Below are 26,155 nucleotides of genomic sequence, written 5' to 3' on the forward strand. Positions count from 1 at the left end.
TTCCTAAAAGACTGAAATGATCACGCAAACATGCTAAATTTTCAATTAATTAGCTTGTGGAAATAACTGACTTAAATTGGCAAGGCTGTTTACCAGAGGTCTTTGCTAGCATGTCCCAGTCTGCTAGGGGCTACGCACACATAAGACACTTTAGCCTTGGGATGTTTGTAAGCAAGAACCACCTACACAGCAGAAGGCATAAGCACCCGGACTACATTTTTCACTGATAGGCTGGTGATCAACGTTATTGTAAACAGTGACAGAAAGCATTTCCACTAAAACCAGAACACAACGGAAGACAAAGCCCAGGAGGCTGAACTTTGTACAGCTTACCTTTTGTACATCATAGTGAAGTCCACGTATGGCAAACCCTGGAATGTAGTCATACTTCCCAAGCCCTTCCGGATACTGGGAAAACAGAGAGCAACATCGTAAGAGACATAAGGATTACTTATCAGCAAAATTATTTCACCTACTGAGCTGGCTTAGGCCTACCAGTCCTCTCACCTCAGGCATAAACTCACTAAGGAACATATGGACTTCGTTTTGCCCCTTCAACAAAGCAAGTGAGTGGAGAAAGACATAAAGGATCAGGAGCCTCCAGAATAGTTCCTCTCATTTAACGGTCACTAACAAAAACTTAACAGATTTGCTCTGGCAGTGAGGAGACTTCTAGTAAGCTTATTCAATGCATGTATTTGGCAAATCAGTGGCACCGCAGAGCCGCTCTAAAAGGAGATAGACACGACTAGAAGAAACACAGAGCAGACATGCTTTGCAAAGGTGGCTATTACTAGACACACTATACAGTGTTACACACATTAACTCGCACAGGTCAAGTCCTGTACAGCTTCAGTGCTGGCGCACACCTCGTTTATCCACCCTGTGTACCACCAAACCAGAAATTCTGTGGGCACAATTGCCATAGTTAGGGAAAACAGAACAGATACTTTAGACTAAGGCTCCTGCTCCATACTTATAAAACCTCAGGAATGTAGAGCATGGTAAATTGTCTGACTGCAAAATCGTTCCAGATACAGACAAAACCTTCCGCAATCGAAGACCGCGAAATGTGAAATTTACCTCAGTAAAACGAGTCATTGCCACATGTGCACAATGCTGCATTTTACAAGCATGGCTGGGGGGTCGAAAAGAGAAGTGAGATGAATTGAACGGAAATTCTTAGCACATCATTACCTTGAACTGTTCTATTAGGATGTCTCTGGCAGTGTTGAAAATCATAGAGTGCAGTAAGTTAGAATACTGCGCTAATGTGTAATCGTAGTCAAAGCCATATATCTCAACATCACCCAGGCTGATCTCATTGTTAGCGTAGATGGCGGCTGGGTTGAGGAGACTGCAGACTCCTGGTGGAAGCAGATCTAAGAGGAGGGAAAGGGAAAGATTAGAGAAACTGAGAGGAAAACCAAAATTTAAACTTTCGATTCTGAGCCTGGCAGCAGCAGGAAGCATGACACTGCAGCAGCAAAGGAGCACAGTGCTGCAGGCAAAGCCTGCCCCAGTTAGCCCACACACATAACTCTCCCCATGAGAAAGCACACTGTGAAACCTCTGGCTGTGTCTGGCGATTGTGCTAACCATTTTAACAGTCAGACTGACTGTCTGTGTCAGGAAGACACAAAACAACGTCCTTGGGCTCTAGCCTACCCAATTTTGACCAGCAATTTTCAAGTGTCAAATTTCTAGCTCACAGCAACTGCGTTTTCAGCAGGCTCACCGATGTGAAAGGCAGCTGTAATGCATCAGCAGGAAACCATGTGCCCCTCACTTCAAATGTGAGCAACACAAACAGGAGAACTCTCCTCCCTGAGGAACCTGGATTCCTTCAAATTGGGAATTCTGAGGTCTGCCTTTTGGCATTTGTTTCCCACAGAAGCAGCCAGACTTCATGAAACAATCCTTCAGGTACCGCCGGGGCATTTTTATTTTCATTATAATGGACAGGATAAAACGAAGTTTTGTACAAACACCAACAAAATGTAAAACTAACAAACAAGAAAAACACACAAACAGGGAAAAAAAAACATTAAGCTATGCTCTTGGAGCGTGTAACGCTGATAGCAGTAAGTTATCTGCCCTCCTCTGATAAGCAGCTGTGGAAACAGCTCAGCTGCACGCTGTTCGTCACTCCAAAACAGGGGTTACTGCTTGTGAATAACACTTTGCTCCGCACACCACTGGCAAAATGGGGGTTTAGTGAGCCAGCAGCTGAACAGCCTGGATGTCCTTTTCAGAGCCACTCCGGAGAGCCAAGCACTTCAGCTACACCACAATAGGAGGGGCAGGAACAGACCCTCTCCAGGCTTCCCACTCCACAACAGTTGTCCATTGCAGGATGACAAAAAGCAATAAAAACAGTTCCCTGCAGTAGATTCCCTACTCACATCCACATGGAGGGACAGAGAGGAGGAGGAGACATTTCCTCCCCCCTCAGAGACAGGTAATTTTTTTCTTTGAATGACAGGAAAAGCACAGACATTTTCCAGATCCTACACAGCATCAGCGGGTAGGATTTTTTTTTTTCCCTTCCTACCTTAACTTTTGGCTTTTAGCAAGAATCCCTGGGTTAGTTCTTTAGTGCTTCCTTGCTATAAAACCAAGTCTCATCTGAATCTAGAACAAAAAAAATATTAGAAAGTGATACCAACCATTCCCAATTAAGACTTTGCCTAAAACGATTACAGAATTTACAAAGGGTGCTTTAGGTAAAAGCCCAACGTACATTTGCAAGCACTAATCCAAAGAGGTGATCAACGGAACAGGATTCAGACATGATAACATCAGCTGTTTTCCAAGGGAGAGATGCATTACAAAAACACACCCAACCCTCTGTCCAAGCTCCCTTGCCTAGGGCCTTCAAATGCGTTCCACCAGAGGAGAATTACCGGGAGAGAAGGCAGCATTCTGGGGCCGGAGGGCCGACCTAGTGGCTACACAGCGAGAAGGAGAGCCCCGTTTCAGTCACTCTGCTGGCGGCAAAGTTCCTGGAAGAGGCCGAGGACAGTGGATGCAATCAGAGTACTTTCCACTGGGACTTTAAAAGATAGGGAATGTAAATAAGATTCAGATGATCACAACTTTCATCCTCTCATCATAAATGCTTTCTGCGCTATAAACAAACAGACCTCCATTTCCTGCCCTCACCTCCAGATAACTTGTGGGAAAATTTTTTTCTAAATCCACGCTGCCATTTGTAGGCTGTTATTATTTTTCTTCTTTGCAAGGAAAACAGTAAAATCCTAATCACACTGCCGTGCAACATGCAGCACTTTCCTCTCCTAACAAAAGCACACTTTTTAATGACAAACGCACCCCACTTGCTGCTACCATACCCCTACAGAGAGATCAAGCTCCTCCAACATTCGCTGCTTGCTCAAAGATTTACAGCACATTTTGGTAGACCCACTGGATGAAGTCATGCTCCTCCCTGCCCGCCTCAAACGTACAGGGCCCCTGTTGCTTTCCAACAGCCTCCAGGCAGGCTAATTCTCCTCCACTCAGACATTTGGTCACTAACTTAACGGCATGTTCTCGCTGACCTCATGAACACCAAAGAAAGGTGCACATGCTAGCCAAAACGCTTTAGTACCACAGCTTCCCGTGTACCACGTTCCCTCCATACGCCTCCTGGAGCACCACACAGGTATCTGTCTCCTTGCTGCCCTGGGGGCGAGGCGAGGGGCAGCGAGCTGCCAGCTCTTCCTCCTCACCCTGCCAGAGACCCGGCAAGAGTCACCCTGTGCTCAGTCTTCTCCTCCACGGCCTGTCCTCGTTTCTGGAAATCCCCAGGTTCAAATGACTGCAGGGAAGAGCCTGTACAGGATTGCTTTCAATATGACAGCCCTTACGTGCCTGGCTTAACAAACCACGTTTCAAGGTGTTTGGGTTTCTGTTTGTGTATTTATTTTTATTATTATTTATTTTTTAAGATAATCAGCTGGGAAGTTAAAAATTCTGGGTGTTTAATCAAGCCCTGAGCTGCTGACTTGGACGCGGCAGCTCGGTTCCCACGCGGCACGTAGTCAGCCCGGGATCTTTGCCTCGATTTGTGTGGCAATCGGCGACTCAAAGCAAACAGACACCCACCAGAGCCCAGCGAGGGGGAATTGCCTTTTTTTTCTTTTTTCTTCCCACAACAGCTTTTGCTTTTCCTCTGTAAAGAGGGATCGCTGGGCAGTTACAATAAATGACAGCAAGAAGAAACAAAGCGTAGACCGGTTGGGGTTATCAAAGAAGGACGACAATCTCAGCCACTTCCTCCGCCTGGGTGGGACAGGAGCGGCAGGCGGCGTGGCAGCCCGTCACTGCCCGCTCAGCACTTCGCCTGGGACGTACCAGCTCACGGGGAGCCGGCGTGTGCACAGCTGAGCACGGAGGGGAAAACCAGCCCTTGCAGCAGGCACAGCCCCCTGGAATCTGCGCACTTGCACAATTCGCTCCGATTTGCAACTCCGACGGCTTTAGGGAAGTGTCTGCACGTCCCTGCGTACGCACGGCTCGGCACTGTCCAGCTCACTCCCAGCTACCGGGCACGAGGGAACCAGCAGCAAAGGCAGACCGCGAGGAAACGTGCTCGGACACGAGCCTTTTTTACAGCGGGGTGTAAGCGCAAGGCAAGCGCACAACTGCTGTGGGGCACTGAGCAGCTGCTTCAGTTGGAGTACCTTTGTGGCAGTGTAAGTGCCTCTTCGCAGGCAGTAGCCCGCGATTGTTATAAAGCACTAACCCTCAATCCCAGCATGACAGCAGAGAAGGAAACAAACGTGGGTAATTAACCGTGAGCGATGGTCAGAGACTTCGGGACTCCACATGGCCCCTTCTGATCTGAAAAACAACCCTGTCGGAGGTGCCAAACACGTCCTGCATTCTCCTCAGCTCCCGGGGGCACCGCCAGCGCAGCAGGAAGCACTCGCTTTCCCTCAGCCTCAGATCCACAGCATTAGTGAAGAATAACACACAAAAAAGGCACCTTGTGCCTATCCCTCCCACCCTGCGCGCTCACAGAGCTCTAACCCCGCAGGTCTGCAGGACCTTCCCTGTAAGATTGATGAGGAAAAGAGCGACACCGAAAAGTAGACGGTCACTATGCTCCACACCACAAATAAAAGTTCCCTTTGCTCACGTGGACTTGCTTTCTAGAGACAAACCGCCAGTTTTTCTCCTTTCCATGCACTTCTTTATCCTTTTGAAGTGTTGTTTTGTACCAAGTCACAGCAATTCCTGCAAAGCATTCCAAAAACCCCAAGCAGATGCCTCAACCAAGAGGACAGGCTTTGCCTAGGCAGACACAAGTATTATTTACAGAGCGCTAAGTTACAGAAGAACTGCACTAAAAGAGTGCTGAAAGTTACTCTGGAGCACTAACTCGAATTCACGCCATTATGCCCAAATATTTTGGGATTTCTCTCCAGTAAAACCTATACAAATCAAATGCAATATTAAAAAAATACTGTTTTATTCCAAAATGACATTAAAAAATCTTCACAAAGGCACTAGACAAATGTTCTTTATGCAGTTCTTTACTAGAAAAAATACTTTACGTTAGGAAAAGCTGAACTTAGAAGTTGACTTCCAGTACCAGCTGCTATTTCTCATTTCTGTTCCCAGCTCAATCTAGTAGGTGCCACAACCTGCAGAACAGGCACACTCCCCAAGCGATCTGCATGGCTCCCATTATCGCAGAACCAGGCTGTCTCCTGGCTTGGTAGAGATTGAGCCCCTTAAATCTTTGTGCCTGCTTGAGATTAGCAACACAAGCAGAATCAAAACGTGCTGGACTGCAAAAGCCACCTCTCCTCTACGTCAGTCAGCAGCGCAGTGACCACGCAGAGGTGCCATCCTCTCTCTGCACACTACTGAAGGCGATGGGCACACGCTGCTGAGCGTGGCTTGCAAAGGTATTTCTTGGTCTGTACAACGTGAAAACAGCAAGGACTACCTCTGACCTACGCCCTCAGCATTAGCAAAACCTAACCAAATTCTCACCATCTGCACTGCAAACTTCTCGCTTTGTTCAGCGGTTCTCTCATTTAACCACTCAACGCCATGCGGAGGCAACAAGTTAACAGTTCTTTCAAAAGCTCCTCAGGAAAGCTGATTTATTTTTAGCTACATTTAAAAGATCTAGGAAAAAACACACATTTCCTCACAGCCAAACCTTCACTTGCTTCCCAGATCCACTGGGTTTCAGGATGGGATGGGATGTTTCCTAGACGGCAGGACTTTGGACACTGCTTACTAACAGAGACTTATCAGCCTTCCTCGACACTTCAGGTATCATCAAAAATACTGCAAGTCCTGGTCAACCCCACCACTCTGACATACAGTCACCCTTGTCCTTTGGGCACACGAACTGGAAGTAGTATTCTCAGATTCTCAGATGCAATGAAGTTTGGCCTCGAGGGTCAGTCTTGCAAAAGGCAAGGGGCGGGATGAGAATGGCGTCTCCTGGGCTGACCAAAGGGGAGGTTTTACCTCAGCAGCACCTTTTGCCTAGCTTTGGTTTCTGCGTCACCGCACCCGAGCCTGGCAGAACACAGAAGGTGGCATCGCTGGGATCTTCCTGAACGCCGTACTGATGAATCAAAAGCATGACAACGTTTTCAAGCCCATAGCCCAACCACACTCACTTTTACATCAAAGCTAGAAATCAAGAGCAAAGGAGAAGACTGATGATGCCACATTTGGCACAACTCGGCTGAGTCGTAAAAGCCACAATTAAAACCAACTCGGGCCAACTTTATTTATGCCTGTTCTTCGCAGGACTTGAATAACAGCACAGTCCTGAAATTTTGGTTTGGGGAGCTGTTATTTAAACAAAGGACGGCCTTCTTATTCAACATGAAGGTTTGTAAAGAGACTGCTCTGTAACACATGGGCACCTCCATCCAACTCCATTTTGCATTTAACCCTGGAGATTAATTCTGCATCTGGAGCGATAACTGCATCATAACCACTTGCATCCCAAGGAGCGTAATGGTGTGAATACAACGGGCTTCACAATCTGCCTCGGTAAAGCGAGCACTTTCCCAAGAGCCAGCGATACAGCCTATTAATACATCCGCATTTATGGTATCAGCACGGCCATCGAACAGAAAAAAAATGTCTTTGAGGATTTTAGGGTACAGACAGCAATACAAGTCTTGGACATTGGAATTTCTTTCCAGCAGTGGGGCTAAAAGTACAGCCTAACAGCATAACTTCTGCGAGCACCCCTCGCTGCCTGCAGCGGCTCGGGCAGAGGAGCGCTCATCCCGCAAGCGCTGGAGCGCAAAGGGCCGTGTGCCCAGCGGGTCAGCGGCCAACTTCTTTACATTTCCATGCCATAAACAGAGCTTTACGCTTTATGTCAGACCTCGGGCGCTGCAAGGTGGGGGAAGAAGCGGTGACAGAGGCTGCCAGCCTCAGAGCAGCAGGACGGTTCCCCCAGATGCCCATGGCTGGCCGCCTTCCTCCTCCGAGCCCTCAGACCAACAGGAGCTAACAGCGAGCTACTGAACGGCACAGACAGAGTCTTTGTCTGGTGGCTTCAGAGCCCCAGGCGGCGCTTACCGTACACCAGCTTCTTCATCTCGTGGTACCGAGCCCACAGGTAGCTCCTGGTGTCGGCCCCCTCGGCCGCCGCGGGCTGGCTGCCCGCCGCGGGGCCGGGCTCGGCTCCTCGCCGCGCTCTGCCGCCGGCCGCCGGCTCCCGGGGCTGCCCGCGGCCGCCGTCCCCGGAGCCGTGGCTGCTCCCGCGGCGGCAAGAGGCGGCGAGGAGCCGGGGGGCCGCGCCGCCGACCCGCAGCGCTGCGGTGCCCAGCGCCGCCATGGCCCCGGCCGGGCAGAGGGACCTCGGGGCGACCGGGGACGGGACCGGGGACGGCTCCGCTCCCCTCACGCCCCGCTCCCCTCGGCGCCCCTCACGCCCCGCTGCCCGCCCCGCCCCTCCCGGCCCCGCCGCGCGTGCCGGCCCGGCCCGGGCAGCCAATCCCCGCCGCGCCGCGAGAGGGGGCGGGGCCTCGCTCGCCCCTCCCCGCCCCGCCCCGCCCCACGCGAGGGGACCGGGGCGGGGAGCCCAGGAGCGCCCCGCCCGCTGCTGCGCGCGGCCCCAGCCAATCGAGGCGTGGCGGCGCGTCACGTGGGTGCCGGTGGCGTCCTGCCGCCCGGCGGCTCGGAGGGCCCGCGCTTGGAGGTGAGGGGGGGGGGCGCGAGGCGCCGCCCGCGCTGATTGGCTGCGGGCCGGGGCCGGGGGCTCCATGGCCGCCCCCTCCTCCCGCCCCGTCCTGTCATGTCCCCGCAGCCATGTTGGTGAGCGGCCGCGTGAGGCGCCTCCTGCGGCGGGTGCCCGGCAGGCAGCGCTTCGGCGCCTACCGCTTCCTGCCCTTCTTCTTCCTCCTCGGGGGAGCCATGGAGTGGGTCATGATCCACGTCCGCGTCGGCAAGGAGACGTTCTGTGAGTGCTGCTCCGCCCGCGGGGCTCCGGGGGCGCCCCAGCCCCACGGCGGCGCTAAGGCGGGCTCTGAGGTTGGGACAGGCTCACCGGGGCTGTAGGAGTTTAAACGGGGAGCGGGTTCCTCCGAAATGTGTTTCCTAATGAGGTAATTGAGGCATGGAGCACCTCTCTCAGCTGACAGCAATGAGTCCCCAGCAGTTCAGGCACGTCGGCTGCGTGGCTCGCTCCCCGCTAGGAAGCCCTAACAGAAACCTCCGTGTCCTTCAGAACACGGAATGGAGCATTTAGCTCCGTGTTATGTGAGAATACTCCCATTTTCGTGGGAGGTCTGTCTGAGTTTCCTGTAGAACAGAACAGCTTGACACAATTCCCACAGCTGCCAAGCTCACTGCAACCAAAACTGCTCCTGAAGGCTTGGGTGTGCTCAGGTTTTTCCATCTAACCCTTCTGAGGCGCACCTGTGTAGCAGTAAAGGCAGGTAAGAAACCAAAGCACATCATCTGCGTGGCAGCTGTTACACGTCAGCCCAAGCCCCATTCTTTTTTCTCTGAAAAAAATGCTGTGCCTAAATGATTTCGTAATACAGTAATAATGCTGTTCCGTCATCCATGCAAGGTAACAACGTACAAGACTGGTAACCTTTTTATGTCGGTGAGAGTTTTTATTTGGTGATGGATATTTAGGGGTGATCAGTGTGGGGAAGGCAGGCAGAACAGCTAGTAAGATCATCAACACGAGTGGATACCTCTGTTTTTAGAAATAGCTACAATACTGAGGCCATGCTGAGTCCTCAGGCATTGGAATTTGTCCCTGTAATTTCATTTCCTTTTAGCTTCAGCTAGTTTAGGCATTTATGGTTTTAATTATCCTCATGAGAAAGTAGGAAAATGACTGTATTGCTCTGGAAACTTAGTTTTCCTATAAAAACATTTAATCAAGACTGAGGGGAAGAACTTTAGCCTGGATGGGAGGGAAATGAGCTATTTTTAAGTGGTAATAAGGATTCATGTTGTCTCCAGTTGCCTGTTGATGTCTGTAAGAGGAAATTGGTTTGAAAAGTTTGAGATGACAAGATTCATACATTTAATACCATCTTGCTGTTGGATAATGCTAATAAAATCTCTTTGCTGCAGATGATGTTTACCGGAGGAAACGATCTGAAAGACAGTACAAGGCAAGGATGGACAAAAGTGAATTTTAGCTGGAAGGTTTCAAGGGGAACATCCTGACAGCTTCAGTCGTTCCAAAGAAGCATTGCTGCCGTGGTGTTGGTAGGGGCAAAATTTTGTCTCTGCAACATGAACTGTAGTCTGCAAGTTTGTGAGGTATGCTCTCAGATGGTTTTGGCAGATTATTCTACATCCACTTCTTATCGTGAATGTTTTGTGTCTAAACCGAATACAGCAGAGAGAAGTTCATTGTGTTTAGACCTTTGCCACCTATTTAATTTTTTTTTCAGTACTTTTAAATAAACTAAACTGGATAAACAGTCTGGCTACGGCTTTTCTTTGCTTGATGAAATGCCGTTGTTGTGACAGCACCACTGGGAGAGAACTGAGTTACATATTGTATACATTCATTTTTAATTAGTTTGCTTTGTACTGTTGGAAGCTGCTCTCATGTCTGATTTTTCTTTCCAGTGTAGTGAAATTTTAAGTAGATAAAATAGGACAGACTTAGAGCTCAGTGCTTATTTACTCTGCCCCCACTCTTTGGAAAGTCGTGTGCATTTAGGCTCCGCTGGGTACGTGCACAGTACCTGGGGTGATGACTAACAATGGAGAGAGGCAAGGGTTGAGGGGAAGAAAAATCTGATGCTTTACCTGTTAACAGGCACAGGTTTGGAGGAATGTGCCACAGCAACCATAGCACCTGAATTCTTGTTGCAGGAGGCATGCCTCCCAAAGAAGGAGAGAAGAGCTAACAGCAGTCCTGGACTGCTTTTTCAGTTTTATTCCTTATCACAGCAACGCTAGACCTCATGAGCGTGGAGCATGTCAGTGACTAGGCATTAGTGTGACTCTGGTACGATATCGCATTTATTAATGCAATTGCTTTTATTTCTGTTGATTTGTGTATATGCTGACAGTTCCCCGGGAGGCCAATTCTTAACATCAAAGCACCAGCCTAAAAACAAAACCCAAGGGAGCTCATATACTTAAACACATTTTTACGCTAACTCCTGGTAGCTTTTTTCTACAGGAGCAAGTTTTCAATTGACATAAGAGACAATGTCTGTTTACATGATCTTACAGTGGGGTTACTCAACTTGCAAGTAGAAGGTACCCACATAACTTTGTGCTGTGCCTTCCAGGGACTTGATCTGGAGAACTATTGCTGTCTGAGTTCTCGGGCAAAAAAAGAACTGGCAGAGAACTGAAGATGTGGCTATGCCCTCCATGCTCTGAGTGGACAGCAAAGGAAGTACTGGGGGGGGAGGGGAACGTTTATTTGATAAGTAATAACCTCACTTTTGGCTTTGATTCTGAGGTGGAGCCCAAGTCCACGCAGGCATGCACAAGATTGTTTTTGCACTCACCGATCATTCCACTACCACAAATCCTGACCGTAGCACCACGTACAGTGAAACATTAACAGAAAACCACATTTTGAAAATTGTTGCGCTTTAGCTCCATCTGCCTTTGCTCTTCGAGCCTTTTGGAACTCTTTCCTGCTGGTTCTTGGTTTCCCTATCGTTGTTGTTTTAAGAAGCCTTGTGCCCTAGTTTCCTCTCAGTGCTCAGCCTGCTGTGAACGCTTCTCCCTGTGGCTTCCCATAGCACTCCTATAATAGCAGGAGTGTGTTTCACCGACCTCAGTGAATCAAGGCCTGTTTTTTCATGTCAGAGCTCTTTCTTATTTTGTGGCACTGTTTCCCATTTGCAGCTGAGAGCACCAGGCACGTCTGGAACTTAGCTTAAGGTGTCTCCAGTTAAGTTTAAAAAGCAAGGCAGGACTGCCAGTCACTTACGAGGAGGTTGGTGTCAGGGAGTTCGGTGTTGCTGATCTTTGCGACCGCTGCAAGAGTAAAATCCTTCTCTGAGTTGGCATCACACCATTTCAGCCACGAGGCAACAGATCTGCGATGACAGAGAGATGAAGCTTGACATTTAGAGCTCTGGAACTGCATTCCCAATTCCACAATGCTTGCTAGCACTGATCCTTCTGCGCTCTCCAATTTTGCCCATCTCTAACACTGGAAACGGAGTAGCTGGAGCACCTTGGTCCCAGCCCATTCCTGTAGCGGGCACACATGGGGATTTAGGATCAGTTTTAATCTACACTCACTCTTCAACCCTCCATAGCTCAGACCAGCACTGGAAACAGCGATGTTTCTGTTAGATGCTGCAGGAGTAGCCAGGAACACAGCTTTCAATTTAAGTACTGCTGAGCCCCTGCCAGTTCTGGAGTTGAGCACGTCTCTTCAGTCCGCAGGGAGTTCACTTGGTGTCAGGTCAACATCTACAAACGGCAGCCTCGGGTGTTCCCTTCACAGCAGCCACAGAGACAGATTTTGAGAACAAGCAAAGCGTTTGTGCTGCAGGCTCTCCAGATTATGCAAGTCAGGCCAATTTAGATGTCAAGCAGGGAAAAATTCAACGCGGTAAAGCAGCTGAAAGCAGTCATGTGCAAACAAACCCCGATACTTAGGACTAAGCAATGCTGCCCACCGCTCCAGCACTAGAGAAGGGACAGGCTCATGCTGACCGAGTGACCTGGGGGAAACCATGGAGCTGTTCATCAGCCCTCTCCCTCCTGGAACAGGCTGCCTGGGGGCTGGGGAGTCTCTTTGTCTGGAGACGTTCAAAACCCACCTGGACGTGCTCCTGTGGGACCTGATCTGGGTGTTCCTGCTCCGGCAGTGAGACTGGACCAGGTGATCTTTCAAGGTCCCTTCCAATCCCTACCATTCTGTGATTCAGTGACTTCCTGAGGAGTTTCCTTAAATCCTTATTGGTTGCTTGTGCTTGGCACAAAGCACGAGGATTATTTATAGTCCTCCCTAAATCATCTGATGAAAAATGAATTTGGGCACTCCCTGTGGAGACCACTGCAGACCTCATGACCACCCATCACCATTTTTTGTCCCCAGGCTGCAGAGCACCCTGAGCTTACCCAGAGCCAAACCCAACCACTCACTGGTGCTGCTGCATAACCCAGGGGTTTTGCCTCCCTTTGTTTTCACATTTCTCCTGCTGTCTCCTTTACTGGAAGTTAAGCTGGGGGGCTAGACTTCTGCACTGGATTGCTGGAGAAGTTTCTCCAAGGAACGCCGGAGACTGGGAATCTCTTCACCCAGGACCACCAGATCCTCGTGCACTGCAGTAGCTGGGTTTTTGGTTTGGTTTGTTTGTGTGACAAGTCAAATTAGACTTGCTGGTAGATGCAGCAAACAAAAAGAATACAAAGATTACTGATCAGAATATTTCACGTGCCATTGAAGCAGATCCCATTTCTTGATGTTAGAAGTACTCGAGCATTTTGAAATACTGCTCCCATTTAGTGCTCCTGCTGCTGATAGAGGGCTACGTATATCTACAGATGATCTTCAGCATCTCAAATTGAGCAAATAAAATGTGAACAATGATTAGAATTCTCAGTGGAACTGCACCATCAGGTTTCAGAAGGGTGGAAGTTCTGTAAAGCTGGCAGCCTGCATGAGAGGCTGTGTTTATCCCCTGGGTCCAAGACATTAATGCATGTTAGTTAAATATAACGGTATCTGTTCTGGTTGCTTAAATAGCTCTTTGTGAATCATATGTCAGAGGCACCTCAAGATATACGAGGTCACTATCACTTAATTTTTCTTGCCATTGGTGTTATTAAAGAAGATTTCCATCTTGTTTTGTAATTTTACTGGGTAAGAGACGCTTTTTCCACATTATTTTTTAAATTTCCTTCATTATCCAGCTACATAAAAGACAGTCCTGAACGAGGTTAGCTTCCAGCATGAAAATAAGGCTTGCTGTTTATTTTCAAAGCAACTACTGCGGAGGCAATTGGAACTGACTGAATCTTATCACCTCTACTCAGCTTGTTCCCAGTCCACCATGTATTTTTTCAAAGCTTACTACAGTTCGTTCATCCTTCTTCTGGCTTTTTTTTCCCCTCCAACTTCACTGTTCTTGTCACCTACCAGACATGCCTTGCAGCACACAGGACAATATAAAAAGGATTCTTTACCCACATACATCCATGCACATACCAAGGACTCCAACAAATCTGGATCAGCAACTGCCAGAATTACTTGAAATAAAATCCTAACAAAAGTCTTGATGGGACACTCAAACCTGTTTAATCCAAAACACTTTGCAAACTATTTTTATTCAAATTAAAAAGACTCAGGTAAACAAAGTGATGGTACATACATGTTATACACCTGGTTATCAGCTTAACTTTCGGGAGTACAAGGTCTAATGAATAGCCAAGCATGGACTAACCAGGTCTGAAAACATACGCTGAAAAAAAAAGTCACCAACATCAATTTTTTTTTTTTTTTTTTTACACAAACAGTGAATTTTCTCATGGAAGGGGACTGAGGAAGAGAACAAATAATTATTAGTCATCTTCAACTGGTTTATGAAAATACCGGTCCTAGATTAATCTATTTTCCACTCTCTCAGAAGAAAAAAAAAAAAGTTATTCTTTTGGACTGAGTTGCAGTAACCGTGTTCCTACCAACAATTTCTTTCAAATTAGTATCACCTTCCCACTTATTTAATGCAACCCAAAATTATTCTTTTTCTACAGTCAAGTATGTGAAAGCATTTACTTTCAAGCAAATAGCTTTGCAGTCCAAAAGGTTGGTTAGTTACAAGGACAGTTAAGTCTTCAGCAGAAGGCAGTCACAACCCTGAAATTTGGCAAGAGGAGTCTATACACACCTTACTTTGCTAAAAAACTAAACCAAAAACCCTCTGAAGGCTGCAATGCGGGTACTCTATTTCTCCGATGTACTAGGTATGTTGAAGTTACGCATACAGTACTATTATAAAGTTAGGTTTGTGTGTCCAATTTCAAGTTTTGCATTGCAAAACTTTCATTAACGTGAATCAATACACTTAGAGCATAGAAAAACATAATGCCCAATCATTAACAGAATGTGTGTGAATTTAAAAGCATCAAGTTACTCCACTAACAAAAGAACTCAGCTTCTCCTCTAACTTACCTTCCAAGACCTGAACTGGTTCAAAGTTCTGGCCCCTCACACCTGCAGACTGAATTGCAGCGGGAAGCAGCTTTGCCTTCTCTGCTCAGCGTTAGGGCATCACAGAACCCCCAGAACAGGTCATGGCAGATGAAGCGTTTCACCTCCCACGGGCATGCCCAGCACAGGTATGCCGTTACCGATTTAGAATCATAATGGCCTTGGCTACACAATTAAATAACTGGACAGGATTGGACAACACTAGCAGTCAAGACAGCTTTGTCCTGTCCGCGCTAGCACTTCCACGATCGCTGCGGCCCATTCAGCTGCCTTGATATTGACTTGAAATGTAATTTTGCTCTAGTGTCAACGCACACCTTACCTTTAGCTTCTTTCAAAGAGATCTTCCCTGTTCACATCCAACTGAGATTTCTGCCGGAAGTGGCTAGCACACACAAGCACATGCACACACTTTCCTCTAGGATGTAAACTATGACTAACTTCACATTCCATTGTACCAATCTGTAAATACTTTGTTTTCTATTTTTCTTCTTTTATATAAAAACAATGGCATCAGATTCTCAGCAATAAAGTATAAGAAAGATGAATCCTTGACTACAGTTAACCAATTATGAAATCGCCTTTCAAACAAAGGAAACATATGCAAAAATCCGTGTATTTGATCAACTTAATATAACAAACACAACTTAATATAACAAAATTAATCAATATATCAATATTGATATGTTGATATATCAATATTGATATAATTATCAATATAACAAAATTAATCAACTTAATATAACAAAAAGTGAAATATGCTTATTAAAAGTGTCCTTATATAAAAATGGTCTTGCAATGTACAGTAAAATGCAATACAAATTATTGTTGGTTATCTCTCCCCACCCAGTAACTAAAACAGCTATTGTTCCACAAAACTCCTTATATGCCGGTATCAAAGAAAGAAGCAATAATGCAACTAAACATTTTCTATATTGTATGCCTGACGGATATTGAGGGTGTCTCGTAGCATCAGGTCTCGAAGACGCCATAACGCATCAGCCATGGTGGTGTGAGCCCCTTTACTTTTCAACCAGTGTGACGGGAGACGGCTCTCTTGTTCTTTTGATAAGTGGATATCTCGCCTTCGCGCTGAAAGGTTAAGAAACAGCCCAATTATCTACTGACTTTGATAAATTTGCCTCGCCTTTGATATTCACCACAATTTTTCAGGAAAGAAGGAGAATGTAACTCCACAGTATTTCTTTTACCCCCCAGTATTTGAACCCATAGAACTCATAATTAGATTTATACAGCATCAATGGAATTAGCCCACTAATAACATATAGTTAGTCTGTCAGTTTAACAATTACTTGCATGTGTACATTTTATTAAGTAAGCAGCAGACTAATTTAGCATTTTCCATAAAAGCCAAAAATATTAACGGTTACAAAAAAGTGTTTCTGTATGGAAACATTCCGCTGCGTGTCAAAAGCCTTACCTGCAAGGGTCTGGTCCCACTTGCTGATGCTATTTGATTCAGCACTAAGTCCCTCGATGTATTTCAGATAGGCTTCAGAATGAAGAAGCCTTTGTGTCTTTGGTGGAGGGGAGACAAACATGGGAGTTGAGGGCTGCTGCATGACCGGCTGACTTGCTGGGCTCTGGCCTGGATACGGAGGGGGCGCCTGCTGTCCTGGAGGGCCAAGGATTCCTATCTGCAACAACAAAGCAACGGAGAGATCTAGGGGAACTGCAGGGAAGCCAGTTCACATCTGTGCATCAGATCATCCTCATACAATGGAGTTTTGGTTATAACTGAAGGCACAAAGAAAATTTCACTGGAAGACAACCCACTTTGGCCACGGTTACCTGGGGAGGTCACTGAGATGCACAGAGAGAAGATGTATGAACGGACCATATTTAACAACAAACATGTTCTCATTACTACCACCATTTCTCCTCTCTCATATTACCCTTAACTGCTGTTTTTCCTCCTTTTTATTTCATGTTCTCCCACACTTGACCACAAAACCTGTGACGTGCAAAGTGTAGGGTTTAATCTCGCTTTAGGTACCTCTACAACATCTAACACAAATCCACCCTGATCCCTGCTTCTATTAAAATGTACATTAAAATATTTAAATGTTCTATTAAAATGAATCTTCCCTTCTTCATTACGATGCTTCTACCAAAAAAAAAACCAAACCTAATTGCAGTCAGGCTAACATCACAGTCACGCAGAAATCCCTGACACACAGAAGAACCCCAGCTGTTGTGATTAACCAGCAGTTCTCAGAACTCTTAACAAAGATGACCTATGGTCTGGAATAACTCAGTGTCACAGCACACATACTCTACTCCACTTCTGAGTTTCTTTATACCCCCTGGCCAAAATCATGTTTCTCTTTATAATGCAAATGTTTAGTCAATACAATTTCAAGTGTGCTGAACCTTTCATCTGTATTCATCTGTACCACATTGAGAAGGAACATCTGATCATCACTGGCATCCAAACCCCCAGGTTCTGAACTGCCAACAAGCATCTGCTTTGCTGGTTTGTGAAATCTGGGAGCAAGCAAAACTGCTTTTACCCACTTAGCTGAGAAATGGCTGAGGAAGTGCAAAAGCAGCTGCACTGCATCAACAAAGCATGCAAAACCTAAATTATCACTGGTTTAACAGTGTGTTAAAATTACTTGTACTAGTTCAGAAGAAAGAAAAAAAAAAGAAAAACACAGTCTTGCTTATACTGCAGGGCTTATCCCACTAGGCAGAACCTAATTAGCGTAATAAAAATTCAACCAAGAAATACAAACATATATTCTGAGTGTAAGATATTAACTGGTTCTAAATACATCAGTGTACATTTGGAATTTATGTTCTCCCTGGGAAAGGCTATGTGCATTCGTTACATGTCTTAACTGAGATCCCATTTAAATGCTAATTCAAAGCCTTAGAGCCTCATAAATAATGCAAAAATGACTCACCTGCTGTCCAAACGGACTTGCTCCGGGTGCTGGAGTGCCTACCATGGGGGACACATTTTGGCCTATAACACCTATATTCCAAAATATAAAACAATTAGTCTTATTTCAGAGCAGTGAGAAATACCTATTTGGTCTTCTATAATCAAATTTATACTCGGATATCATTGCTTAAAGCTATTTTAAAAACATTTAAATACCCCACTCTCCCCCAATAAAAAAACAAAACACTTCAGAAATTTCTGAATGAAGGAAAAAAAAAAAAAGACAAGACAACTACCCAACATTAATATGTGGCCCCTTGAATTCATTTAACTAAAGAAATGCAAAATTATTTTTTTCCATGTTACTTAGGGATTGCCTAACTACATCCTTTAGTTTATAATATGCACCTTTGGCTGAACAGAAACTTCCTGGAATCCTTAAAAATAAACAAACAAAAAAGAAAAATAAAAAAGGAAAAGCTGTTTTGCTTTAGTAACATTTCCTTGTGTTCAATTTTATAAAACACATTCATAGCAGGAAGAAAGCCAAGACATTACAAAAATTCTGTAATATCTCACTAATATAAAACACCACTTGCAGGTTAAGCTTAAATAGTCCTATATATATGAAACAGATAACATTTGGAGGAAAAAAATAGTTAGTTTTGTTTTTTTTTTTCCTAACTACATGAAGTGGCACAGAATATAGCAGATACCACCCACATACAAATCTGAATGAGTCATGCAGTTCCTGCTATTTTCTATACAGATGCTTTGGTCAAAGAAAAAAAAAGAAAAACCCCAAAACAAAAACCATAACCAAACAAAAAATAAATCAAATAACAACAATAAAAAAGAAAAAAAAAAGAAAAAACAAACCAAAAAAACAGTTACATATGTTGCTGCTTTTCTTTTCATGCCATTTTACACAGTCATTCATTTGAAAAGCTGCACAATAATTATGGTCTTCGCAAGGGTTTAATTTGCGTGCGGATTTCCATACCAGTGATCAGAAGACGTGTCACTGCATTTTGCACACTAAAGCATATATCTAATCAGTTTTCTGTTTGATTACAGCCTCCATTTTAAATGCATCTGTACTAACAGCAGGTCAGAAGTTGGGAAAAACACTGATGAGGCAAGTTGTGGAATACAGTACAGATTTTTTTTTGGTACAAAGCAGATAGGTTTGGAGGAGGGCACCCTCCCCTTTCCAGTATTAGGGCTTCATTGACCCTTAGCCCACCCAGCCTGATTTAGCACCACTTCACGTGTGGTCCTCCACTCCTGGGCATTATTATTTTTTTTTTTTTTCCTTAGCCAAGTTCTCTCAGTTTTATACATCGTACACACAGCCCGTTTCTCCAGTTGGAAACATTCTTCAAAGAAATGCGTTGTCCTGGGTTCACCTCCCAAACATTTGTATGCTGCTGTTGTGTGCTTCAATGTCACTGTCCTGGTGAGTCGGAGGCAAGCTCACGCTGCTGTTTTCCTACTCCCTCTACATGACATTATGGTGAATCTTACACATCAGCAATGATGCAAACTGCACACCTAACACTGATGGATTTAAAAAAAAAAGGCAAGCAAGCAAACAACAACAAATCACCACAACAATTTACGTAAAGTCCCAACAGAGCTTCTGATAAACACAGTTGCAAATGGGGTAGGAGAGACAAATGAGACCGCTTTTGTCCACAGCTTGTTCAAACAGCTGAACATATCAGATGCGTGTCTTTTAAACAGCCACAAGTTAGCAGGGGTAAAAACTGAAAAAAATCCACAGAAAACAGGACGAGAGGGCAGGTGAACATTTTTCCTCCTACACTGAAAAAGAGTTCAGTAAGGAACGAGACCAATAAATTTCATTTCAAATTTCATTTGAAAGTCATTGATTTCACTTGAATAAGGGAGGGAGTGGAAAGATGCTGTTCAAATGAAATAAGGATGTGAACTGGCTGATTTCAATTTTTCAGACTTCTGATAAGCTCGTGCACAGTTGTCATTTTTTGTTGTTGTTTTTGTTGTTGTTGTTTGTTTTTTTTAACTGGAGCAGAACCACTGCTGGAGCAGCATCACATTTCGCCAGTAACCTTTTTGCTGCTGGTGTACTGGACGTGTGTTGCGCCAATGGAAACGCTCTGCATGCACCCCATACATTCAGCAGTACGCTGTGCACGCTGCGGCTAAAAACCTGCCATGTTCAGACACAATCAAACAATTACGCTATGACCAAAACAAGCTGCAGATAATTTCTGTAACAACTGGTTAAACGGCAAGTACATGAAAATGAAACAAGGAGTGAATGAGGATGACATTCTTACCGGGTGGTGGGATGCCTGGGATGCCTGGCATACCTGGCGGAAGTTGGTGGGGTGGGGGCACCCCTGGGTGAAGTGGCTGCATGCTGCCCATGCTAACAATGCCATCAACTGGGCCCTGCAAAGGTGGCAGCACCGGTGGATAGCCACTTATCATGCCTTGAAGGACACAACAAATTTCAAACATGCATCAATAACATGCAGTATGATCTACACAGTAAGACATGCACTATCCACAAAAAAAAAGCACCTTTAGTACAGCAAGACGATACTACAATTAGTATCTTGCAAAAATGAACAAAAATAAAGTTATAAATATGAAATGCTACACTTTTGATGAATTAGTATTTAGCGTATCTGTATGTTTCTCATGGGGCAATAAATGCTGAATATTGAGACATGTTAACACAAGGAGTAAATTCAGCCGCAATTAAATGTTACTAACGCAAGCAATTTTAACACAGCTTAAAGCTCTGCCATCTGCATACAGATTACGAACACAACGCTAACTACACAAGCTTCACCAGCAGCCCTACTTCGTGGGCTACCCTGGAGACCAAACTTGACTGGAAAAAGTAAACATCTATACATGTTTATGCAGTGCATATGCAAAATTAACTTTTAGAAGTCCTAGAACATTCATATACTTAAAACTAAAGGTACTGACATGAGCGGTTTTTATAAAACCATCTTCAGTATGAATTTAAGAAATAACTAAAACTTTAAACCTGACAGCACTGGATATGCTTGCTGGGCTGCAGTGGCTTACGCTCTCCACATCTGACTGCAGTAAAAGGGTCTACAAGGAGCACATACGGTCCCTCACTGAATTTCATTCTCAACGTTTTCAAAGTGTCTTAATAAGGAAAACAAAGATGCAACCAAGATGATATCGTGCTGCTCAAAATGTTAGTTTTCTGCACGTGGCGGAAGAGGACAGTTTGTTCTGGCTTGGGCTCATGTTTGTCACTGTCTGTTAAGTGAACCTACACAAAGCATCTGCACCGTGGTAGGCCCTAGAACTTAACTTGCCTGTTTTCTTGCTTATTTGCTATGCTTTTAATGAATGTGTTGTCAGAGAACCAAGGAAGGGTGTTGGAAAGACAATGGAAAGATGATAGGGGACAGAAGCAGGTCGTGAGATAAAAGGTAAGTTTAGAAACGTAAAATTGCTGGAGTTTCTGTAACCTGTTCCAAGAAACCACTTACTGAATCTTTGCCACGCTCCAAGTAACTCATAAAAGAAACTTTCAGAACAGAGATTTCTGGAATAAAGCTGGCCAGAAACTCAACGTCAGCTCTGCCTGAACATTTTCTCATCAAAGCTGTTGTGACCTCAGGATCGAAACACCTTAAGCAGCTCCAACACACAAGCTGAATTTGTCACCTGCTCAGGAGAGTTACAAAGGTGAGGAACCTGAAATTTCACAGCTTTACATTGAGCAAAGAACTGAACTTCGTAAAACCTTCATCTTCTTCTGAATACACAGGACACCTAGATCAGCACTTACTAAACAGCTCTTTGGTACCTATTTCAAATATCTAGAAATTATCTGTACCTCTTTATCAACACAGTGAAATCCGTATTCCTAATGGGAGAAGTAAAAGAGGAAAATAACAGACCTATCCCTAGAATAACAGGCTTTCACTGTAGCTACTGCCTGGTACTTCCACTGCACCCCAAGCAGCAATCACATCTTCAGTTCACTTATAAACAATTCTGAAGCTTTTAAAGAAAAAAAAAACAAAAAAACAACACCACAAAGCAAAAACAAACCTCCAACAAAACAAGCCCACCCTTGTCAATCGCAAAAGCTCATTTCTACATTTCCAAACAAAATACATAACAGCTGACTGGAATAGTAACACTGTAGACAGGTGTCCATGAGAAGCCAGTTCTTGTAGCTCATCCCAAGTTTCTAAGTACAGCCGCTTTCATACCCCATACGTGACTTACCATTTTGATTTTAAACTAGTAAACTTGGGCAAACTATTTTCAGCTCCCACAGCTGTTATTTACTCTTTCAATTTACTCTCTCCCCCCTCCACTTTTTTTTTTTACTACAACAATAGAAGTTTAAATAAGCTTTTGTAACACCTGAATTTAAAAGCAACTAGAGCACTGTGCACTAAGAGAAAATATATCTCAAAAAGGTATCCAGTTTTCTTGTACCTGTGGGCCATAAACAAGTGATGAAGTTCTCTAAAACAGAGAAAAGCAACTGAATGCTTTCCATGGCTTAAAGATGGAGGAGTAAGGCACTTCCAAGTAAGACTTGTGGAAACCAAAAGAAGGAAGATGCATTTTTCAAAACAGGAAAAAAAACAGCAAGAGTTGATAAAGAACCACTTGATCATCCACTTAATGAAGTATTTCACAATGACAGAGTAAAGAGACCTAAGAGGGTGAACTGTAAGATGATGGTCTTGAACAGAGGTATGCTTTTGAGGAGGCTGCCACAGGAAGGAAGGTAACACGTGTGGTTTGCTGAAAGCCCAGCTGTTGGAAAACTTTTAAGAAAGTGTTAATAAAAGTATTACTGCCTATCAATACCTACCTCCAAAAAAAATGGAAAAGCAACACAATACCAAAAAACAAGAACCAAATCAAGAAAAAACAACCACGAGATGATGACATTTCTATGCATTCTGGATTGAAGTAGATTACTCACAAAGAAGACTAGTGCTGGAGTTGTTTTTTTTTTTTTTAAAATATATGCACAAAGATGTGCACACACATTCACCAACTGCAAACTGTTCAGAAAAATCATCACTGCAAGACAGAAATCTACAAGGTGTTCAAAGAACAAAGTTTAAAAAAAAATAAACAAAAGAACAACCAAAAGAAATATGCAATTCAGTGTAAACAAATGCTTTGTAATCTGGAGACCATGAACTAAACAAGGAATGCGCCTTCTGTCTAAACATCCATGCAACCTATTTTCTGAAAAATGTTTTAGAGACTGTGACGAAAAACACTTCAGGCTGTCAGCTCTAAGCATGGCCACAGCCTGAAAGACATAGAAAAAGAAAAATGACAAAAGAGTAAACAGAATAACTGGAATGCCATAAGGGAAATTTAAAACAAACAAAACAAAGCCAAAACTAAACAAAAAAAATAAACACACCAAACCTCCAAATATTCATTTTTACCTACTCAGCACTATTTTGACTTTGACTGAAGCTACCCAGCTATTGCTAACCAGAAACGGGGGAAGGAGAACAAACTATCAGGTCAGACCTAATTTGTTCTCTCACAGATGTAAGGCTGATTCCCATAAAAGACTCTTCAGATCTGATCTGGAGATACTTCTGAGCACGCTGCCTGTGAACTCAGGTCAGACTATGACTGGCAATGAACACAGCACCCAGCAACAGGGACCACGTGGAAGAGTTCTCTAAACTGGTCTGAAAATCACCTGATAAAAACAGTAATGTTGGGATTTTGTACTTGTATTTGCAATGACACTAGAACCTAGACTACAACACTTATATCCAACTAGCAATTCTTGTGCTTGGATTTAAAGCCTGGTTTGGATTTCTGTTTGCCTCTCACCTCCCTGACAATTAAAAAAAAAGTCATTTGCCTCCTGCTTTACCACTTCCACTGGTGCCACATGCACTAGAAGAGTACTCAGCTCCCTCCCCTCCTGCCACAGCAGGGCTAAACGTGACCTCGGCAAAGCAGAGCGAATAAACACGACTGCACACAAACAGAACAGGCCTACCGCCTGAGGAGGAGCCTTTCTCTGCGCTTTCAACAGACTACTCACTAGTGGAGCACGTAACGTGGGACTGCCAGCCCACTGCTGAGGCTATGTATAGTCATCATGAAGAAAGACTGAAGAGGTTGAGCCTTTTCTTCCGCAAGAACAAAGTGACCCAAGAGAGTGTTCAGAGTTATGAAGGGGGTTGATATAGTGGATGAGGAAAAAATGGTCATAGCTCCTACGTTTTACCTGCAACGGGTGTCAACTGCTGATTGAGCATCCCCATTGGTGTTGGTGGCGGCACCACCCCCATAAGAGCCCCGACAGGAGTGCCTGCCCGGGGGGAGGGATTCTGCTGCTGTGCTGCTCGCTCTCTCTCCTGCTGCTCAGCAACTTTAGCTGCCCGCTCTGTAAAAGTATTTTAGATTTTCAGTTCTGTTTTGTAACCCAGAATTTCAAAATATTATCTGTTCATTAAAAAGGACTAGTCAAACACTGGCATAGTTTAGTCAAATATAAAGTAGAACAGATGAATCTTTGTATACAGCATATGATTTGATTTCATGTGGCTGCAGCTAAGACTTTTAGAGAACCTTGCATGAAAAATAGTCCACAAAGTTTTATCTTTTTCTAAAAAAATAAAATAATAATAAAAAATAATAATAAAATAAAAATTTAGAAAGTCAAAGAACAAATTGGATAATAACACCAGTGTTACCAACATGAAGCAGCAGTCCAGCACTAGGCTCAGTCCGCACTAGGAGAACATGGCAAAACGTTCCCTCTTTGACACCACTGGCTCAGCTAAACCAGTCCCAGCCAAGGCCAGCAGCTCTCACACAGACAGGAATTTTGAGCACCCTGTCTCAGACGTGCCCTAAAACAAGACGCAAATAGCAGGCAGCACTGCCAGTGGTGGCCCGTTTCTTCCTGGGCTCCCCACTTCTTTTCTTGTTGTTGCATTTTTGGGGTTTATTTGTTCATTTTTTTATTACTGATGCAGCTGAAAAGCAGTGGCAAAGTTGGGAAGCACTTGCAAAGTTTTTCCCTAGTGTAGATAGGTCCTTAGTGTTTGGAACATAACAAGCAGCAGTTTGGTGAAGCAAAAATATTTTTCTTTTGCCTCTTTCTGTTGTTTTCCCCATTTTGGTCCCCTCTGAGCTTTTTTTTTTTTTTTGCTGAAGATGTCTAACTCACATTGTGCTGCTCACTGGAGGTCATGTGTGTCCTTTGTACGATGAATCTGGTCATTATCTCAATCAAGTTTCTCACTGTGACTGCAAGAACAAAAGATCTACTGCAGGGGAATCTGACCAGAGGACAATTTTATATTAAGAGAAGGACAAAGGGTCATGGGAAGAAGAAAGAAAACAAACAAACAAACAAAAAAAACACCCCCACCCCCCAAAAAAAAACAACAACAAAAAAAAACAAACAAGCGAACAAAAAAGAAGATATACCGAATGCCCACTGAAGATGCTTTTAGGGCATGCAAGTTGCTGATTTGTTCACTCTGAACATCGTCTCTTACTGACGCAATGAGGAACAACAAAGGATAAACGAATGCAGCATACATCTCCAGCAAATTTTAACAACAGTGAATGCAGGACTAGAAGTTTTCTTGCAGCTGGTGGAAGATGAAAACTGCCACTAAAACAGCAATCAAGGTCCTCTGTCAAACAAGGCTAAGAAGTTCATCAAGGAGATAAAGTTATGAATGCATCCTGCCAACGTTAGACACTTTTTCCAGTATATGACTGCAAACATATATCACGCATTAGTCTTCTGTAGGACTCGTTTGTGCAGCATCTAGCACAGCATCCATACACTGAAAGACCAGTTTTATTTCAAAGGCATTTCCCTCCTTTTCACTCCTGTCATTTCAGGAAGAGATGACAACACACAGAAACTCCTAAATTTACTATAGGCAACTCATATGCACAAAATACAGGAGACGTTTAAAGATAGATCCTGAAGTAGAAAGAGGAGATAATCATCTTAAGACCAGAGCAAGCGTTTAGGGAAAAGATGAAGTAGTTGTTCTGACTCTCACCTACTGTTGGCCAGTTAAAAAAAAAAAAAAAAAAAAAAAAAAGGTCAGACAAAAGCCAAAAGCAAAAGTTCTGGAGATACCCCGGTGAATGAGAGGTTACTGTTAAGCATTCAGTTTTATCAGACTTCAGACTTGAAGAAGGACCTGATGTAGGACAACACTTGAGCGTTACCTTGTCTGTCCATGTTGTGACTGCCACTGAACTAACAGATGGAACAACACTGCCAGAGGGAACCGAAGGGGGTGTCCGAAAGTTCAGCCTCGAACATTCACCTTAATACTCATTGAGCCTAACCCCAAATCATTTAGGCTAGGACTTGAGATCATTCAAAAGTCATTTCCAACACATCTCAAGAGACAGGAAAGAGACATCCTGCTTTGAACAAAGCTTCACCTTAGGACAGGCCTTTGCCTCAAACCCCACGTATTACTTTATTTTATTTTAAGGAGTTTCCACAGTACAGTTAGCCGTACGGGCATTTTCAACACAGCCTGTTC

At 44.3% G+C, this 26,155-nt stretch overlaps 3 protein-coding genes across 17 annotated transcripts in view; 1 reads left to right on the top strand and 2 right to left on the bottom strand.

Annotated features, from left to right (window-relative positions):
• The window catches only part of NT5DC2 (5'-nucleotidase domain containing 2), a 28,031-nt gene extending 20,120 nt beyond the window's left edge, over positions 1-7,911 (bottom strand). Inside the window, exons 1-3 of the mRNA XM_040569249.1 lie at positions 7,573-7,911; positions 1,198-1,382; positions 334-408 (exon numbers count right to left, since the gene is read on the bottom strand). Of these exons, the coding sequence (XP_040425183.1) occupies positions 334-408; positions 1,198-1,382; positions 7,573-7,831 (519 nt within the window). The 5' untranslated portion in view covers positions 7,832-7,911. The remainder of the gene's footprint in view (positions 1-333; positions 409-1,197; positions 1,383-7,572) is intronic.
• Positions 7,912-8,060: 149 nt separating this feature from the next.
• SMIM4 (small integral membrane protein 4) lies at positions 8,061-9,944 on the top strand. The gene is made up of 3 exons (XM_040569250.1): positions 8,061-8,194; positions 8,303-8,455; positions 9,589-9,944. The coding sequence occupies exons 2-3, from the start codon at positions 8,305-8,307 to the stop codon at positions 9,654-9,656; spliced, it is 219 nt and encodes a 72-aa protein (XP_040425184.1). The 5' UTR covers positions 8,061-8,194; positions 8,303-8,304; the 3' UTR covers positions 9,657-9,944.
• A 3,787-nt stretch (positions 9,945-13,731) lies between these two features.
• The window catches only part of PBRM1 (polybromo 1), a 64,175-nt gene continuing 51,751 nt past the window's right edge, over positions 13,732-26,155 (bottom strand). For 8 of the 15 annotated variants that reach the window (XM_040569258.1, XM_040569253.1, XM_040569254.1 and 5 more), the window contains 5 exons: positions 23,854-24,012; positions 19,898-20,053; positions 17,593-17,663; positions 16,104-16,320; positions 13,732-15,754 (listed from right to left, as the gene is read on the bottom strand). In XM_040569258.1, coding sequence (XP_040425192.1) covers positions 15,582-15,754; positions 16,104-16,320; positions 17,593-17,663; positions 19,898-20,053; positions 23,854-24,012 — 776 coding nt within the window. In that variant the 3' untranslated portion in view covers positions 13,732-15,581. Of the gene's footprint in view, positions 15,755-16,103; positions 16,321-17,592; positions 17,664-19,897; positions 20,054-23,853; positions 24,013-24,744; positions 24,882-26,155 lie in introns of those variants that run through there. The other 7 variants (XM_040569265.1, XM_040569261.1, XM_040569264.1 and 4 more) reach the window with 4 other exon arrangements.

Source organism: Cygnus olor, chromosome 10, assembly GCF_009769625.2.
Source record: "Cygnus olor isolate bCygOlo1 chromosome 10, bCygOlo1.pri.v2, whole genome shotgun sequence".
NCBI lineage: Eukaryota > Metazoa > Chordata > Aves > Anseriformes > Anatidae > Cygnus > Cygnus olor.